Source organism: Cetorhinus maximus, chromosome 6, assembly GCF_964194155.1.
Source record: "Cetorhinus maximus chromosome 6, sCetMax3.hap1.1, whole genome shotgun sequence".
NCBI classification, from domain to species: Eukaryota; Metazoa; Chordata; class Chondrichthyes; order Lamniformes; family Cetorhinidae; genus Cetorhinus; species Cetorhinus maximus.
Window position 1 is genome coordinate 70,006,814 of NC_135884.1, and position 17,434 is coordinate 70,024,247.

A 17,434-nucleotide genomic window follows, 5' to 3' on the forward strand; every position below is an offset into this window, starting at 1 on the left:
CTGCCTCCACAACAAAAATCTGCAACTGACACCAACAGACTTTTCCTCAAACAAGGCAAAGCAAGTGAGGAGGGACTGGGGAATCTGGTGCGTATTACTCAGCCAATGACTGCTGTAGTTTTAGCAGTGTCTAAAGCAGCCAATCTGGTGTGTAGACCATTCCCGATTGACAGGCTACTTGGCCAATGACTGCTGTTGCTCTGGCAGTCTCCGAAGCAGCCAATTAGCAGTGGCTGTGGGTGGAATCAGGCAGGAGGAGAACAAACAAAACTTATACTGGATTCTGGACATGCGAAGCAAAGCAAATAATTACGGAGAACTGGAAGTGGATGTCAGAAAAACATTGGAAAAAGTTAGAAAAATCTCATGACTTTTCAATGACTTTGGGCCTTTTTGGAAATTTCCATAACTTATCGCTTTTCCATGGGCTGCGGAAATCCTACTGATTGGAGAGATTCAAACGTGGAGTTCTGGGAATCTAACTTTTGTAATTTTAATTAATATTCCAGGTTTACCTTTTCCATATCACTTATCATCCAATATACCTCTATATTATTGCTTCTCAGGCGCCAACTTTCTAGAACCCAGTCTCTGATAATCCAGGCATTAGGGATCAGTGTCAAGCCTCTCATGTTGCCTCCAATGGCTGAATGTTTCCCCTGTCCCAGTGACCAGTACTCAAGGTTTGGAGGTCTGATCAGAGCAATGTGCATTTTAATCACAACTTCTTCAACGTGCAGGAAAGGGAGGAGCTGGGCTTGTGACTTTGGTAAGAGCCGTTTCGGTACTATGGCGGTACCTTGCCAACCGGGCTTTTGTAATGTCTAGAGTTTTTTATGGAAAGCATAGAAATCTGGCTGAGTCAGGTTTTCACACATTTATAGCATTCAAACACCAAACTCCCTGTTCTTCTCATGACCTTCCTCTCACCTGCTGCGTTGTGAGATCCCAGTGGATTTTAATAAAATCATCTTTACACTCGGTGAATACTGGAACATCATATTCCTGTACCACAGGCTGGTCTCTCCGCTGGGCGATCACCTTCAGGTGAATGGTATTGGATTCATCTACAACAGCGACAAACCATAACTTGCTTAGAACACAGCAACGTGCACCTCCATCTCCAACAGCACTAGGAACCATCCAAAAAATGGGATTGCTTCTTTCAAACACTCAGCTTTGCTATCATAGCTCCATGGTCTCCTCCCTATTAAATCACTTTCCAACTGGAAAGGGTCACTGATATGGGGTTAAAAATCTGCACTGTGGTTGACTCTTAACTATCCTCTAAAGTGGCAAATCACTCAGTTGCACCAAACGACAACAAAGAATAATAAGAACTGTAGTGACTCAAGGAGGTGGACAACCACTGCCTTTTCAATGAAAATATACAACAAAATGCAGGTTTTGCCTGTGATGTCCACACCCTGGGAATGGATAAAAAAGCTTGCTCAAGGTTTAATGGTCACAATGTGCCTTCAAGATTTACATTTTTTAATCATGTGAACATACAAATTAGGAGGAGTAGGCCACTTGGCCCCTCGAGCCTGCTCTGCCATTCAATAAGATCATGGCTGATCTGATTGTATTCCACTATGATTGACACTTGGGCCTGGATTTTAACTCAAAGGCATTTTACCTGCAGTTGGGGGGAGTGCAGATGGGCAGGATGGATAGTGTTTTGAGGTCTGGAAACCCAATGGGTTACTCAAATGTCCTGTAGCTTTTAACGGCAGGCCTTCTTTAAATTTTTTTCTATTGGTTTCCTGCCGATAGCCAACTTGACTGACAGGCTAAGGGGCCTGTTGTGTAGGGATGCCTAAAAACACAGTTGCTAGTGAGGGGAGCATTTAGGTTTGGGATGGGCGTGCAAGCAGATGGTTGAAGCGGAGTAGATAGCATGGGCAAGGCAGGGGTGGAATTGCCAAGGTGGGGCTTTATTGGTTAGCTTGCTGGGCCTGGAAAAAACACACCTGCTTGTTTGGCCTCACAAGCCTCAAATTTGCTTTGATTTCTTTCTGTTTGGCTGTACTGTAATATATGGGAGGAACTAAGACAGACCAAAAACAGGTGAGATGGGGTCTCCCTCGCAAGCAGTGCTGTAAAGGCACTTACCTCATGCATTCAGTCTTTTCGTCTGCTGCATAACCCGAGGAAAACCTGGCTGACATGAGATAAATTCACAATGACCGGCGGCCTTACTAACATATTTAAATGACTGATCCACCTCCCACAAGCAGACTGGATGCCTGCTCCGTGTTAAAAGTGGAAGTGGGCAAGTCTGTCTTCCAATTCAAAATTTTGGAATCTTAACCTCTGACCTGACTCCCTCCCACCCATTTCTGGGGGTGAAGATTCAGCGTTGGTCATTCTTAGTTTGTCCCATCTATTACAACACAGCCAAACAGAAAACAACCATAGCAAGATTGACAGGTAAAATAGACCAAACATACGGCACAGGCCTGGAACCTTACAATGCACCATGATCCAAGAACAACATCAAATTAAGTTAGATGTCAAGATAGTGTAGACAATTTGCCTAAGGGTTAAACAAGTTTGCAGACAAGGAAGGTGATGAGAAATCTAAGTGAATAACCATAAAAAAAAAGTTTTACGATCAACTGCTCAAAGAATATTCAAATATAACTGAGGCACAAGTGATCTTCTAACAGTGGAATCACAATATCCCCACTATACACAAGGAATATACAACAGGCATTGCATACAATGAACAGCAGTAGAACTATAGCAAACATGCTCCACGACTACACCGTTGATAAATCAACGCCATGTGTGCAACTACTAACCAGCAATGCAAGTCAGCAGCAAATTAAACCATAAAATCAAGGACCGGCTGTAATCTTCCAAAATTTCCTAGATTCTGGAAATATCCCAGCGGATTGGAAAACTGCAAATGTAACACCTCTACTCAGGAAATGAGGGAGGCAGAAAGCAGGAAACTATAGGCCAGTTACCCCAACATCAGTCATTGGGAAAATGCTGGAATTCAGTATTAAGGAGGTAGTAGATGATCATTTAGAAAATGGTGAGTTAATTAGAAAAGTGTAATATTTTTAAACAAGTAGCTATACTAGGATTTAACTGAAAAGTGCCAGGAATAAGGGAAATTTAGAGCCAATATAATAAAGTAATATAAATAATCCAAAATAAAATAAAGTTAACGTAAGGGAAGTAGAGTTACAACATGGCAGGGCAGCTCAGTCGAGTGGAATGCGTGTCCTGTAATATGTGCAAAGTCATGGACGCTACCGGTGTCCTAGACGACCACATGTGCAGGAAGTGCTGCCAGCTGCAGAAACTTGAGCTCTGGGTTTCAGAGGTCAAGCAGTGGCTGGAGTCACTGGCGCATCCCATGAGTCTGAGAGCTACGTGGATAGCACATTCAGAGAGGTGGTCACACCGCAGCTTAAGGGCCTGCAGACAGAGGGGGAATGGGTGACCACCAGGCAGTCCAAGAGAAGTAGGCAGGTAGTGTAGGAGTACCCTGGGGTCACAAATTGGTTTTCCGTTTTGGAAGCTGGTGAAGGCGCTAGTTCCTGAGGAGTGCAGTCAGAGCCAAGTTTGTGGCACCACGAGCGGTTCAGCTGTACAGCAGGGGAGGAAGAAGAACGGTCGGGCAATAGTGATAGGGGATTCATTGGTTAGGGGAACAGACAGATGTTTCTGTGGCCATTGACTTGACTCCAGGATGGTATGTTGCCTCCCTGATACCAGGGTCAAGGATGTCACAAAGTGGCTGCAGGACATCCTTCTGGGGGAGGGTGAACAGCCAGAGGTCGTGGTCCACATTGGTACCAATGCCTTGGGTAGGAAGAGGGATGTGGTCCTGCAATCAGAATTTAGGGAGAAAATTAGCAAGCAGGTCCTCAAATGTAGTAATCTCCAGATTACTCCCAGTGTCACGTGCAAGTGAGTACAGAAATAGGAGGATAAGGCAGATTAATGCATGGCTGGAAAGATGGTGCAGGAGGGAGGAGTTAGATTCCTGGGACATTGGGACTGGCTCTGGGCGAGATGGCACCTGTACAAGCTGGATGAGTTGCACCTGAACAGAACTGGGACTGAATTCCTTGCTAGTGCTGTTGGGAGGGCTTTAAACTAACTTGGCAGGGGTGTGGGAACCAACAGAAAATACTAGAGAGGAATACCAGGGTGCACAAAATACTGGGAGGGACGGATAGCACTAGCATAGAGAATAGTGAGTTAATATGTGGAGTTGGGGTGAGGGAGAAAGTAACAAAATCTAAATCAGGGTTGCTAATGCATGTATGTGAATGCATAGAGTATAATAAATAAGATTGGGCAGTTACAGGTGCAGATTGCCATGTGGAAATATGATGTTGTGGCAATAACAGAGACCTGGCTCAACGAACGGCAGGACTGGGTGTTAAATATTCCTGGGTACAAGGTGTTCAGAAAAGATAGGAAAGGAGGAGGGGTGGTGGTATTGGTTAAGGAAAGCATTGCAGTGCTGGAGGATGAGGATGTCCCAGAGGGTTCAAGGACAGAATCAATTTGGCTAGAGTTAAGGAACAAAAAGGGTGCAATTACATTGCTCGGTGTAGTCTATAGACCGCTAACTAGCGAGAAGGACATAGAGGAACAAATCTGCAAGGAAATTGCAGAGACATGCAAGCATTAAAGTTATAATGGGTGCCTTTAATTACCCGAATGTAGATTGGGTCAGTGGTAGTGTAAAGGGTGGAAAGGAGCAAAAGTTCCTAGATTGTGTTTAGGAACATTTTCTACAGCAGTATGTGTCCAATCCAACAAGAAAAGATGCACTGTTGCACCTGGTTCTTGGAAATGAGGTGGGCCAAGTAGATCAAGTGTCAGTGGGGGAGCATTTAAGAAACAGCGATCATTGTATTGTACGTTTTAGGATGATGATAGAAAAGGATGTTAGACAATCCAAAGTAAGAATAATTAACTGGATGACAGCTGACTTCGATGGGGCAAGAATGGAGCTGGGCCAGATAGACTGGAATGAAAGATTGGCAGGAAAAACTGTAGCTAAACAATGGGTTACCTTTAAAAAATAATTGGTTCAGGCACAGTCAAGGTATATTACATCAAAAGGGAAAGATAGGGCGAAAAAAATCCAGAGCTCCCTGGATGAAAAAGGAGATAGAAATTAAGATAAAGAAAACAGGTGTCAGGTAGAAAATACAATTGAGAACCAAGAGGAGTACAGAAGGTTCAGAGGGGAGGTGAAAAAGCATGTTAGAGAAGCTAAGAGGGATTATGAGAAAAGACTGGCAGTCAACATAAAGGGGAATGCCAAAGTCTACTTTGGGGATATAAATTGTAAAAGGGTGTTAAAAGGGGGAGTAGGGCCGATTAGGGACCTAAAATGGAATTTACATTTGGATGAAGGGGCCATGACTGAGGTTTTAAATGAATACTTTGCATCCGTCTTTACCAAGGAAGTAGATGCTACCCAGGGCATGGTGACAGACAAGGAAACTCTGTCACTAGAAGGGTTCAAAATTGATAAGGAGGAGGGGTTGAATAGACTGCCGGTACTTAAAGTTGACAAGGCACCGGGACCGGATGAGATGCATCCAAGGATATTGAAGGAAGTGATAGTAGAAATTGCAGGAGCACTGGCCACAATTTTTCAGTCTTCCCTAGACTCAGGGGAGGTGGCAGAGGACTGGAGAATTGCAAACATTATGCCCTTGTTCAAAAAAGGTTGTAAGGATAAGCCCAGCAATTACAGACCAGTCAGTTTAACTTCAGCGGTGGGCAAGATTCTAGAAACAATTATTCGGGATAGAATTAGTAGTCACGTGGAAAATATGGGTTGATGAAGAAGAGCCAGCATGGATTTCTAAAGGGGAAATCGCGTTTAACTAACTTGCTGGAGTTTTTTGAAGAAGTCACGGAAAAGGTTGATGAAGAAATGCTGTTGATGTGGTGTACATAGAATTTCAAAAGGCATTTGATGCAGTGCCACACAACAGACTTGTGAGAAAAGTTATTGCTCATGGAATAAAAGAGGCAATAACAACGTGGATGCAAAATTGGATGAAAAATAGGAAGCAGAGAGTAATGGTCAAAGGATATTTTTTGGGCTGGAGGAAGGTTTGTAATGGAATTCCCAGGGGTTGGTACTGAGACCCTTGCTTTTCCTGATATATATTAATGATCTAGATCTTGGTGTACAGTAGACAATTTCAAAGTTTGCGGATGATATAAAGCTTGGGAGTGTTGTAAACTCAGAGGAGGACAGTGTAGAACTTCAAAAGGACATAGACAAGTTGGTGGTGCAGGCAGATAGGTGGCAGATGAAGTTCAATGTGGAGAAGCGTGAGGTGATGCATTTTGGTAGGAAGGACATGGACAGACAATACAAAATAAGGGGTGAAATTCTGAAGGGAGTGCAAGACCAGAAAGACCTAGGTGCATATGTGCATACATCTTTGAAGATGGCAGGACAGGTGGGGAGAGTAGTTAATAAAGCATATAGTATCCTGGGCTTTATTAATAGGGGCATAGAGCACAAGGGCAAGGAGGTTTTGCTGAATTTATATAAGACCTCGTTAGACCTCAGCTGGAGTATTGTGTACACTTCTAGGCACCACACTGTAGGAAGGATGTGAAACTTCAGCTATGAGATTAGATTGGAGAGATTGGGACTGTTCTCCTTGGAGAGAAGAAGGCTAAGAGGAGATTTGATAGAGATGTTCAAAATCATGACGGGGCTGGATAGAGTTGATAGAGAGAAGCTGTTCCCGCTCGGAAAAGGATCAAGAACGAAAGGGAACAGATTTAAAGTGATTTACAAAAGAAGCAAATGTGATGTGAGGAAAAACTTTTTCACACAAGTGGTTCGGGTCTGGAATGCACTGCCTGGAAGTGTGGTGGAGACAGGTTCAATTGAGGCATTAGATGATTATCTGAACAGAAACGGTGTGCAGGGGTATGGAGAAAAGGCAGGGCAATGGCACTAAATCATAATGCTCATTTGGTGCAGACACGACAGGCCGAATGGCCTCTTTCTGTGCTGTTAAAATTCTATGATTCTGTGATCAGACAGACTCAACATGGCTTTGTGAAAGGGAAATCATGCCTGACAAGTTTATTAAGAGTTCTTTGAGGATGTAACAAACAGGATGGATAAAGGGGAACCAGTAGATTTGTGTGTTACTACACAAGATAGTAGCTCATGGTATTGGGGGGTGGTACCTTAGCATGGACAGAGGATTGGCTAATTAACTGAAACAGAGTTGAGATAAATGGGTTATTTTCAGTTTGGCAAACTATAACTAGTGGGGTGCCGCAGGGATCAGTGCTGGGGCCTCAATTATTTACGATCTATATTAATGACTTAGATGAAGGGACAGACTGAATTGTAGCTAAATTTGCTGATGATAGAAAGTTAGGAAGGAGAGCACGTTGCGAGGAGGCTACAAAGAGTCTGCAAAGGGATATAAATAGGTTGAGAGGGCAAAGCCTTGGCAGATGGAGTATAATGTGGGAAAATGAGAGGTTGCCCACTTTGGCAGGAACAATAGAAAAGCAAAATATTATTTAAATGGAGAGAGATTGTAGAATGCTGCAGTACAAAGGGATCTGGGTGTCCTTGTACCTGAATCACAAACACTTACCATGCAGGTACAGCAAGTAATTAGGAAGGCAAATGGAAGGTTGGCCTTTAATGCAAGGGGAATGCAGTATAAATTAGGGAAGTCTTGCTACAACAGTGCAGGAAACTGGTGAGACCACACTAGAGTGCTGGGTACAGTTTTGGTCTCCTTATTTAAAGAGGGATATGCTTCCATTGGAAGCAATTCAGAGAAGGTTCACTATGCTGATTCCTGGGATGAAAGGGATGTCTTATGAGGAAAGGTTGAGCAGGTTAGGTCTATGCTCATTGAAGTTTAGAAGAATAGGAGGTGATCTTATTGAAACTTATAAGACTCTGAAGGTGCTTCACAGGGTGGATTCTGAGAGGATGTTTCCCCTCATGGGATAGTCTAGAACTAAGGGGCACAGTTTAAAAATAAGGGGTCTCCCATTGAAGATGGAGATGAGAGGGAATTTCTTCTCTCAGAGAGCTGTTGACCTTTGGAATTCTCTTCCACAATGACCAGTGGAGGATGGGTCAGAGGCTGAGATAGACATACTTTTGATCAACAAGGGAATCGAGGGTTATGGAGGCCAGGCAGGAAGGTGGTGTTAAGGCCACAATCAGATCAACCATGAATATTAAATGGCACAGCAGGCTCGATGAGCCAAATGGCCTACTGCTGCTCCTATTTTTTTTATGATGTTATGGCATTTTAAAGCACTGGTGTAATATTCTGGATCATTGCTACTGTCATGAAGCCATTAATATATATATTATTGGAATTTTTTTTTAAATAGAGGGTTAGTCTGTGGGTGTGGCTTAATTGGATTAAAGCCAGCTAGTCTGGGTGCTTTGATGTATACTAGTTTTGAGATGTAAGAGAGGTAGAGTGCATTTGCACTTTTATGAATAAAGCATTCAAGAAAGGGGGTGAAATCTGGCACCTAGCTAGCAGAGACCAAGCAATAAGTTTATATTACTAATAAAATTGGTACTATGAAAGGGGTTTTATTGTTAGAAGAGGTAGAGTTCAAAAAGGCTGGTGATACAATGACAATTTACATTCAATGAGCTGGGTTCTATGGGTTGCTGTTGCCTCAATGGAGATTAGTTGGGGAATTTGTTAAAAGTTATCATAATAATAATTTGTAGCCATGTGTATATATTTAACTTGTGTAAATTAATAAATGTCTCATGTATTTTGATATAAAACCTCTGGAGAACTGGTGGTCTGATTCCTGAATTTAGAGCTGCATCTCAAACATACAAAAATAAAAACATAGGTTATGACAGTTGTTTAAAGTTTCCCTCTGGGATTTTTAAATAACAGCCTTTACCAACTGCTGGGTCATACAGTCACCCATTTAAACTACTGGCACTAAGGTTTGTTATCATGGTATCTGTTCCAAAGACTGAAATTGCTTCTTTTAAATATATTGATGTGCCTCCCATGCATATGGTAATCTTGCGGTTATGGCACTGAACTAGGATAACACTGCATTGATATAGCACCTTTGACAAAGTAAAAAGTCTGAAGACTTCACACGAGCATTATCAAATAAAATTTGATACCTAGCCACATAGAACAAATTGGGATAGATGATTGAAGGCTTAGTCAAAAAGGCAGGTTTTATAGAATGTTTTAAAAAAGTAAAGAGTGGTAGAGAGAGATGGAGAGGTTTAGGAAGGGACATGTCTAATGGCAGAGTGATTGAAATCAAGGATGCTCAAGAGCCCAGAAATGGAAGTTTTTCTTAAAATTTATTCGTTCATGGCACTGCTGGTAAGGCCTGCATTTGTTGCCCATCTCTAATTGCCCTAGAACTTAACAGCTTGCTGGGCCACAGGGTAGTTAAGAGTCAATCTCATTGCTGTGGGTATGGAGATAGTAGATTTCCTTCCCTAAAGGGCAATAGTGAACCAAATGGGTTTTTATGACAATCGATGATAGTTTCATGGTCACTGTTACTGAGACTAGCTTTCAATTCCAGATTCCGTTATTAATTGAGTTTAAATTCCACCAGCTGCCATGGTGGGGTTTATGTCCCCAGAGCATCAGTCTGGGTCTCTGGATTACTAATCTAGTGACATAACCAATACGCCACCGTCTTCTGTGAGTTGTAGGGCTGAAGGAGATTATAGAGATAGGGAGGCACATCCATGGAAGGATTTAAAAACAGGGAAGAAAATTTTAAAATCAAGGTGTTGTTTAACCTGAAACCAATGAGAGGTGAATGGGACTTGGTGCAAGTTAGAATACGGGCAGCAATGTTTTGGATGACCTTATTTTTATGAAGTTTAGAGGGTGCAAAGCTGGCCAGGAGTGCATTGGAATAGTCAGATCTAGAGGTAACAAAGACAGGGATGAGAGTTTCAGCAGCAGATGAGCTGAGACAGGAGCATAATCAGGTAATGTTAAGGAGGTGGAAATAGGCAGTCTTAGCGATGGCACGGATATGTGGTTGGAAGCTCATCTCGGTCAAATACAACACCAAGGTTGCAAACAGTCTGATTCAGCAGCAGAAAGTTGCCAGGGAGATAGATGGGAGTCAGTGGTTAGGGAACTGAGTTTGTGGCACGGAGGGAAGACAATTTCTTCGGTCTTCCCAATACTTAGCTGGAGAAAATATCTGCCACCCAGCACTGGGTGTCAGGCAAGCTGTCTGACAAGGGAGGTGGGATGTGAGGTAAAGCTGAGAGTCGTCAGGGTACACGTGGGACCTAATGTATTTTCGTATGACCTCACCAAAGGGGAGCATGTACATGAGAAATAGGAGGATGCCAAGGATTAATCCAGAGGTAACTGTATGGAAAAGGGAATAGAGGTCATTGCAGGTAATTCTCTTGTTATGACTGGGTACATAATATTGGAAGGAGAGTACAGTCTCATGCAGCTAGACAACCATGGAGGGGAGATTGGGGGATGGTGTGATCAACGGTGCCAAAGGCTGCAGATAGGTTGAGAAAAATGAGGAGGGAAAGTTTACCTCACATAGGATGTAATTTGTGATTTTGATAAGAGCTATTTTGTACAATGGTGGGGGCAGAAACCTGATTAGAGGGATTCCAACATGGAGCTCCAGGAAAGATGGACATGAAATTGGGAAGCAACAGCAGGTTCAAGGACTCTGGAGAGGAAAGGGAATTTGGAAGTGGGACAGTAGCCTGCAAGGGCAGAGGGGTCAGGGGTTGTATTTTTTTGAGAAGGGGTGATAATGGCAGATTTGAAGAGGAGGGTGACAATATCTGAGGAGACAGAATCATGAACCATGTCAGATAATATGAGGCCAGGAAGAGAAGCCGGGTGGTCAGCAATTTAGTGGGATTGGGATTAAGGCAGCAGGAGGCCATTCAAAGAATTCAAGTACTCACGGATGTACCTATTGGTAAAGAACACTCTCCATGGGCATTCAACTCCTCCAGAATAATGGTCATTAGTGGGACTAGTTTCTGCTTGCTGTCCTCATTGGAGATGAAGCCGCTCTCCAGCTAGAAAAAGAAAGCTCTTTTTATAGATCAGACTGTGTATTGTCAGATTAAGCTATTTCATTGAACCCAAAACACTTTACAAAATTCACTCTCCTATTCAACTGCCTCAGTGATGGAGAGATTTTCATCATTTTGCTTTGGGTTAGTGCTTCAACTACTAATCCATCAGGCTGAAAGCTCAGGGCACTAACCCATTGTTTCACATTGCCAATTCCAATCGAGGGGGCTCTAAGCATTGACATTTTCAGAATACATCCAGGACTGCTTCCTAGATTGCTAAATTCCCAGGGAAGTGAATACAAAGATGGTTCCAGAAGGGTGAATGGCCTTTTTCCGTGCTGTTCTTACCTCCAGTGTAGTGAGGTAGCCTGCCAGCTTTTTTACAATTGGCTCCAAGGAGCAGGTCTTGGCTTTTGCATCACAAACAAAGCCCAGATTGAAGAGCAATGCATTTCGGACATACTTCTTGTGTTCTATGCACACAGGGCAGCCAATTAGCTTCTTATCCATTGCAGTGCTTCACAAGATAAGAAGGAAAAACTGATTAACAGAAATACAGAATTACAGCAAACAGTATTCACAATACAATTTTTCTTTATATGGTGTGGTGGGGTGGGGGGCAACAATCATATACAGGCAACGTGAACTCCACCTTCACTGAGTGCCAAGGAGCTCAGACTGATTTCTGATAGCGGCAAGGCCCCTTGAAATCCTTGCTTTTTTTTTCTATTGGTGGGCGTGGCCTAACAAACAGATCTTTGAGGCCTGATTGCTGCAGCAAAGGCCTGTAAAAAGGTAGGAGTTCGCTTTTTTTTAAACAAACCCTGCAGTTTAAAAAATTCCTGCCGCTCTGAACATCTCCCCTCACCCCCACCACTCAGAAGCTAAAACGTCCCCTTGCTCAGGAGCTTTCCTCCCAGTCAGCAGCTGAAGCTACCCCACTATTCACTGCTCTGGGCCACATGAAGTCTGATGCATTAAAATGGTGTCACACCAGGAAAAGGTTTGGGAAGCACTTCTCTATACATTGCACTACTGCTTACTCTGCTCTTCTTGGTCGACGCAAAAGATCTCACAGCACTATTCGACGAGCAGAGGGGTTCTCCCCGGTGTCCTGGCCAATATTTACCCTTCAACCAACATCATTGAAATAAATTATTTGGTCATTCGCTTAGCTGTTTGTGGGGCCTTGCTGTGTGCAAATTGGCTGCCACGATTACCACAACAGTGGCTACACTTCAAGGTAATTTGTTGGCTCTGAAGCATTTGGGACAACCTGAAGCCATGAAAGGCACTATGTAAATGCAAGTCTCTTTTTTAAAAAGTTTTAACAGCAACTCCTAGTTCAGGGGAAATGCTGTGGACTAAATGAGCTGCTGTTAATGCCCCAAGAAGCACCAAAGTGGATGAATCCCCCCCTCCATCCAGCCCCCAATCATTTCTGGGGTCAGAAGTGCTGGTGATGGCTGAAAATACAAAGGTAAATTTTCGACTTCTGTGTTCTTGGTTGGCAGTGAACACAGTGTTCAGCCTGTTCATACAGGCCAGCAAAGGGATCCTCAACTGACCTGTAAAGACATTCTCCAGCCATCAGGAAAACTCTGGCAGCCAGAAATAAAACCAACATTTGTAATTTTAAAGGAACTTCTACTAAGGTAAAATAAGTCAACAGAATTAGAAATGAGAAACGTTACTTTGTGCAGCATGTTACAATCCAGAAAGCACCGTCTGAAAAGGTGGTGGAAGCAGGTTCACTAGTGGAATTGGATATACAATTGAAAAGGAAATATTTACAGGTCTATCAGGAAAGGACAGGTGAGTGGGAGTAATTAGATAGCTCTTTCAAAGAGCCAGTATAAGCACAATGGGCTGAATGGCCTCCTGCTCTGCTATTTGATTCTAACTGCCGATGCTGCTGTTTATTTGTTGTTGCAGGTTCAAGGGAATCTTTACACAGCAGTTTACACAACACCAGGTTATTACATAACCACCTCAGTGTGAACAGGTCCTATGATATAAAAAAGAGAGTACGAGCATGCAAGCAGTTTGTGATTTGTGCAACTTACACAGTAATAAGTTTATTCTGTAACTCTGGCTTTGTTATAATGTACACCTGGACTGTATCAAACAGCTCCCTTGAAATATACTCCTCAGGCACCTGTAACAGATCCAGACATGAGATTCAAAGAAAGATTGACTGCAAATTATTTACATTTTTGCTGATTCCTAAATGCTTAAACTCACCAAATAACAGGTTACCTAATAAACCAAGCACGGTAAATAAGCTGCCATTCTTTATGCTGAAATTAAGGCAATCAGCATAGCAGTTCTATGCCAAGGTTCCCAGTATAAATTCATTGCCATCAGTGTTCTTATTGACATACTGGCACCAATATTATAGTGGGCAGAAAAAACTCTAATGTTGTATAATAGGCTTCTAGTCTGATACTCTTAATTCATCACCTTAAGCTTATCCCTACAACCAGTACCAAACCTGGAATGCCACTTCACCCCAGAGTTCAGCTGTTTTTATTGGGTTGAGTGCTGTCAGCAGATCCTGATGCTCAGGTCTCACATAGCGGAAGACAAAGACAGAAGGAAAATTGCCAGACTCACAAAGGTTGGTGGCTGGTAATACTAAAAATAGAAGTCAACACTGGCAGTGGGAGACCCACGGGTCAGGAGTCGCTAGCACTAGACCCACATAAAAACAAGTCAGGGAACGTTGTACAGCTGACAACCAAGCTCTACAGTGTCATCCGTAGATCAGTAACAGCACTCTTGCCTCTGAGTCAAAGGTTGTGGTTTCAAGTCATACTCCTGCGAGATGAGCATAATATCTTGGCAGTCACTCCGCTGCAGTACTGATGGAGTGCTGCATTGTTGGACGTGCCAATTTTTGGATGAGGTGAACTGAGGCCTCATCTGCCCTCTTTTTTTTTATTCTTTCATGGGATGTGGGCATCGCTGGCAAGGCCAGCATTTATTGCCCATCCCTAATTGCCCTTAAGAACATGTTGGTGGGCCACTTTCTTGAACCGCTGCTGTCTGTAATGTACAACTTTATTGGGCCACTAGGCCATTTTGGAGGCCACTTAAGAATCAACCACATTGCTGAGGGTCTGGGGTCACATGTAGACCAGACCCGGTAAGGATGGCAGATTTCCTTCCCTACAGGACATTAGTGAACTAGATGGGTTTTTATGACAATCAATGCGGGTTTCATGGTCCCCATTAATAAGACTAGCTTTTGATTCCAGATTTTAGAAATTAATTGAATTTAAATTCCACTAGCTGGTGGGATTTGAACATGTGTCTCCAGAGCATTAACCTGGGCCTCTGGATTACTATGCTAGTGACAATACCACTATGCCACCGTCTCCCTGTAGTAAAAGATCTCATGGCACTACTTCCAAGAGGTGAGTTCTGGCTTATGTTATTAAAATCAAATTTTACCACGTTGCTCTTTGTGGGAGTTTGCTGTGCACATAACGGTTGCCACATTTCCTACAACTACGCTTCGATTGGCTGTAAAACGCTATGGGAAGCTCTGGGTCAGTGAAAGGTGCTACCTAAATGGAAGTCTTTCCTCTTCTAGCCAACTTAAGCCAAATGCTACAGCCACACCTTTTGCCAAGTTCAAGAGCAGACAGAAGTTGGGATCAAAGTTTCATGTTTTGATAGTTTTGGATATTTACTGTAAACATTAATACTCAACTCTGCATTATGAGATGCAGGAACATAAAGTAATTCAAAATTACACCCAGAGCATTGCTCTTCCAATTTACATTTTAAAAGTTTCAGGTCCAAACATCCCAATGGATAATGTGAGAACCAGGCTGAATATAGAAGTTTCAGAGGGGAATTCAAAAGCGAAGCAAAGAGAGAGTACGAAAAGAGACTGGCAGCTAACATAAAAGGGAATCCTGAAGTTTTCTATTGGTATGTAAATATTGAAAGGTGGTTAAAGGAGTGGAGCTGGTCAGGGACCAAAAAGGGGATTTATGCATGGAGGCAGGGGGCATAGCTGAGGTATTAAATGAATACTTTGCATCTAACTTTACCAAGGAAGAAGACACTGCCAATGTCATGGGCGAAGAGGAGGTATTTCAGACACTTGAAGGGTTTAAAATTGATAAGGAGGAGGTATTGAATAGGCTGTCTGTACTTTAATTTGATAAGGCACCAGGACCGGATGAGATGCACCAAGGATACAGAGGGAAGTGAGAATGGAAATTGTGGAGTCACTGGCCATAATTTTCCTTAGGTACAGGGGTGGTGCGAGAGGACTGGAGAATTGCAAATGTTACATGCTTGTTCAAAAAATGGGTGTAAAGCTAAGTCCAGCAGCTACAAACCAGTTTAATCTCAGTGGTGGGGAAGCTTTTAGAAACGATGACAAAATTAATAGTTACTTGGGGAAACACAGGTTAATTAAGGAAAGCCAGCATGGATTTATTAAGGGCAAATCATGTTTAACTAATTTGCTTGAGTTTTTGATGAGGTAACAAAAAGAGTTGATGAGGGCAATGCTGATGTGGTGTACATGGACTTCCAAAAGACACTTGATAAAAATGTCACACAATAGACTTGTGAGCAAAATTATTCCATGAGCTATAAAATGGACAGCTACAACATGGATAATAAATTGGCTGAATGACAGGAAACAAGTGTTGTGGTGAATGGTTGTTATTCGGGCTGGGGGAAAGTTTATAGTGGAGTTCCCCAGGGGTCAGTTTTAAGACTCCTGATTATGCTGATATATATATTAATGATACAGACCTGGGTGTACAGGGCACAATTTCAAAATTTGCAGATGACACAAAACTTTGAATTATTGTGAACTGTAAGGAGGATAGTGTAGAACTTCAAAAGGACATAAACAGGTTGGTGGAATAGACAGCAGGTGGCAGATGAAATTTAACATAGAGAAGTGTGAAGTTATTAATTTTGGTAGAAAGAATGTAGAGAGGCAGTATAAAATAAAGGATACAACTCTAAAAAGGGTGCAGGAGCAGAAAGACCGGGATGTAAATGTGCACAAATCATTAAGGTGACAGGACAGGTCAAGAGCATGGTTAATAAAGCATATTGCATCCTGGGCTTTATCAATAAGGGCATCGAGTGCAAAAGCAAGGAAGTTATGTTAAACCTGCGTAAAACATTGGGTCAGCCTCACAGGAGTATTGTGTCCAGACCTGGAAACCACACTTTTGGAAGGAGGTGAAGGCATTAGAGAGGGTGCAGAAAAGGTTCATGAGAATAGTTCCAGGGCTGAGGGACTTCAGTTATAGAGATAGATTGGAGAAGCTGAGACTGTTCTCCATGGAGACATTCAAAATGATGAGGGGTCTGGACAGAGTAGATGGGGAGAAACTGTTCCCATTGGTGGAAGGATCAAGAACCAGAGGCTACAGGTTTAAGGTAATTGTCTAAAGAAGCAATGGCGACATGAGGAAAATTTTTTTTTTACACTGAGTGGTTAAGATCTGGAATGCACTGCCTGAGAACGTGGTGCAGGCAGGTTCAATCAAGGTATTTAAAAGGAAATTGGATCATTATTTAAAAAGGAAAAATGTGCAGGTTTATGGGGCAAATGGGGGGGCGGGGAGTGGCACAAGGTGAATTGCTCCTGCAGAGAACCGACACACGATGGGCTGAACTGCATCTGTGCTGTATCTATTATATGATTCTAATCCTAATTCCTAACCTGAAAAAAATCCTGGCACTAAACAGCTAATGGAACCATCTGTACCCTTTACATCTCAGCACAGCTATATTAGCCTATCTCTCTGAATAGAAGTCAGCCATTTCAGGCTCATTCAGGCACTGCAATGCAGAAAGTCAAAGAGCAATCCAGCAGCTGCTGGAAGACACCTGTACTCCTTGTATGCAGATTTCAGAACCTGTACAGGGTGCGTTGGGGGTTCATTGGCACCAATAAATGTGGGCAGCCAGTTGGCAGCGTGGCTGCTGCTCAGATGCAGTTTAGGAATAGGGAGGGGCCACTTCTAACCAGATGGTCTGGGTGCCCTCAGGTGTCAGGCCTAGGAGCCTCTCAGGGAGCACTGGTACCCGCCTGCCAGGATGCCAAGGGTCGCCAAGGCCTTGGTGTCAGCCCTCCGTACCTGGAAAGTGATTTTCGGCCCGAGGGTCGGGTGAAACTCGCTGAAAAACACACACTCGATCCGGCTGCCCATGATCAGGGGGGGAAGTGAGGCATCGGCGCCGGAGCCCCTCCCTGCGCCTGTGGCCCCAGGCTAAGCGCGGCCTCCCGACCACCTGACCCTGCGCATTCAGCTCAATGACCTCATCGCGCAGCTCGGTGACCTCATCGCGCAGGGCCGC

The 17,434-nt window shown here is 43.2% G+C and overlaps 1 protein-coding gene across 3 annotated transcripts in view; it reads right to left on the reverse strand.

Moving 5' to 3' along the window:
- Window positions 1–17,384, reverse strand: part of nprl2 (NPR2 like, GATOR1 complex subunit) — a 30,142-nt gene extending 12,758 nt beyond the window's left edge. Inside the window, exons 1-5 of one of the 3 annotated variants that reach the window (XM_078543831.1) lie at window positions 17,215–17,384; window positions 13,153–13,244; window positions 11,435–11,603; window positions 10,978–11,086; window positions 931–1,067 (exon numbers count right to left, since the gene is read on the reverse strand). In XM_078543831.1, the coding sequence (XP_078399957.1) occupies window positions 931–1,067; window positions 10,978–11,086; window positions 11,435–11,603; window positions 13,153–13,244; window positions 17,215–17,286 (579 nt within the window). In that variant the 5' untranslated portion in view covers window positions 17,287–17,384. Of the gene's footprint in view, window positions 1–930; window positions 1,068–10,969; window positions 11,087–11,434; window positions 11,604–13,152; window positions 13,245–17,214 lie in introns of all 3 variants that reach the window. The other 2 variants (XM_078543832.1, XM_078543833.1) reach the window with 2 other exon arrangements.
- Window positions 17,385–17,434: the final 50 nt, after the last annotated feature.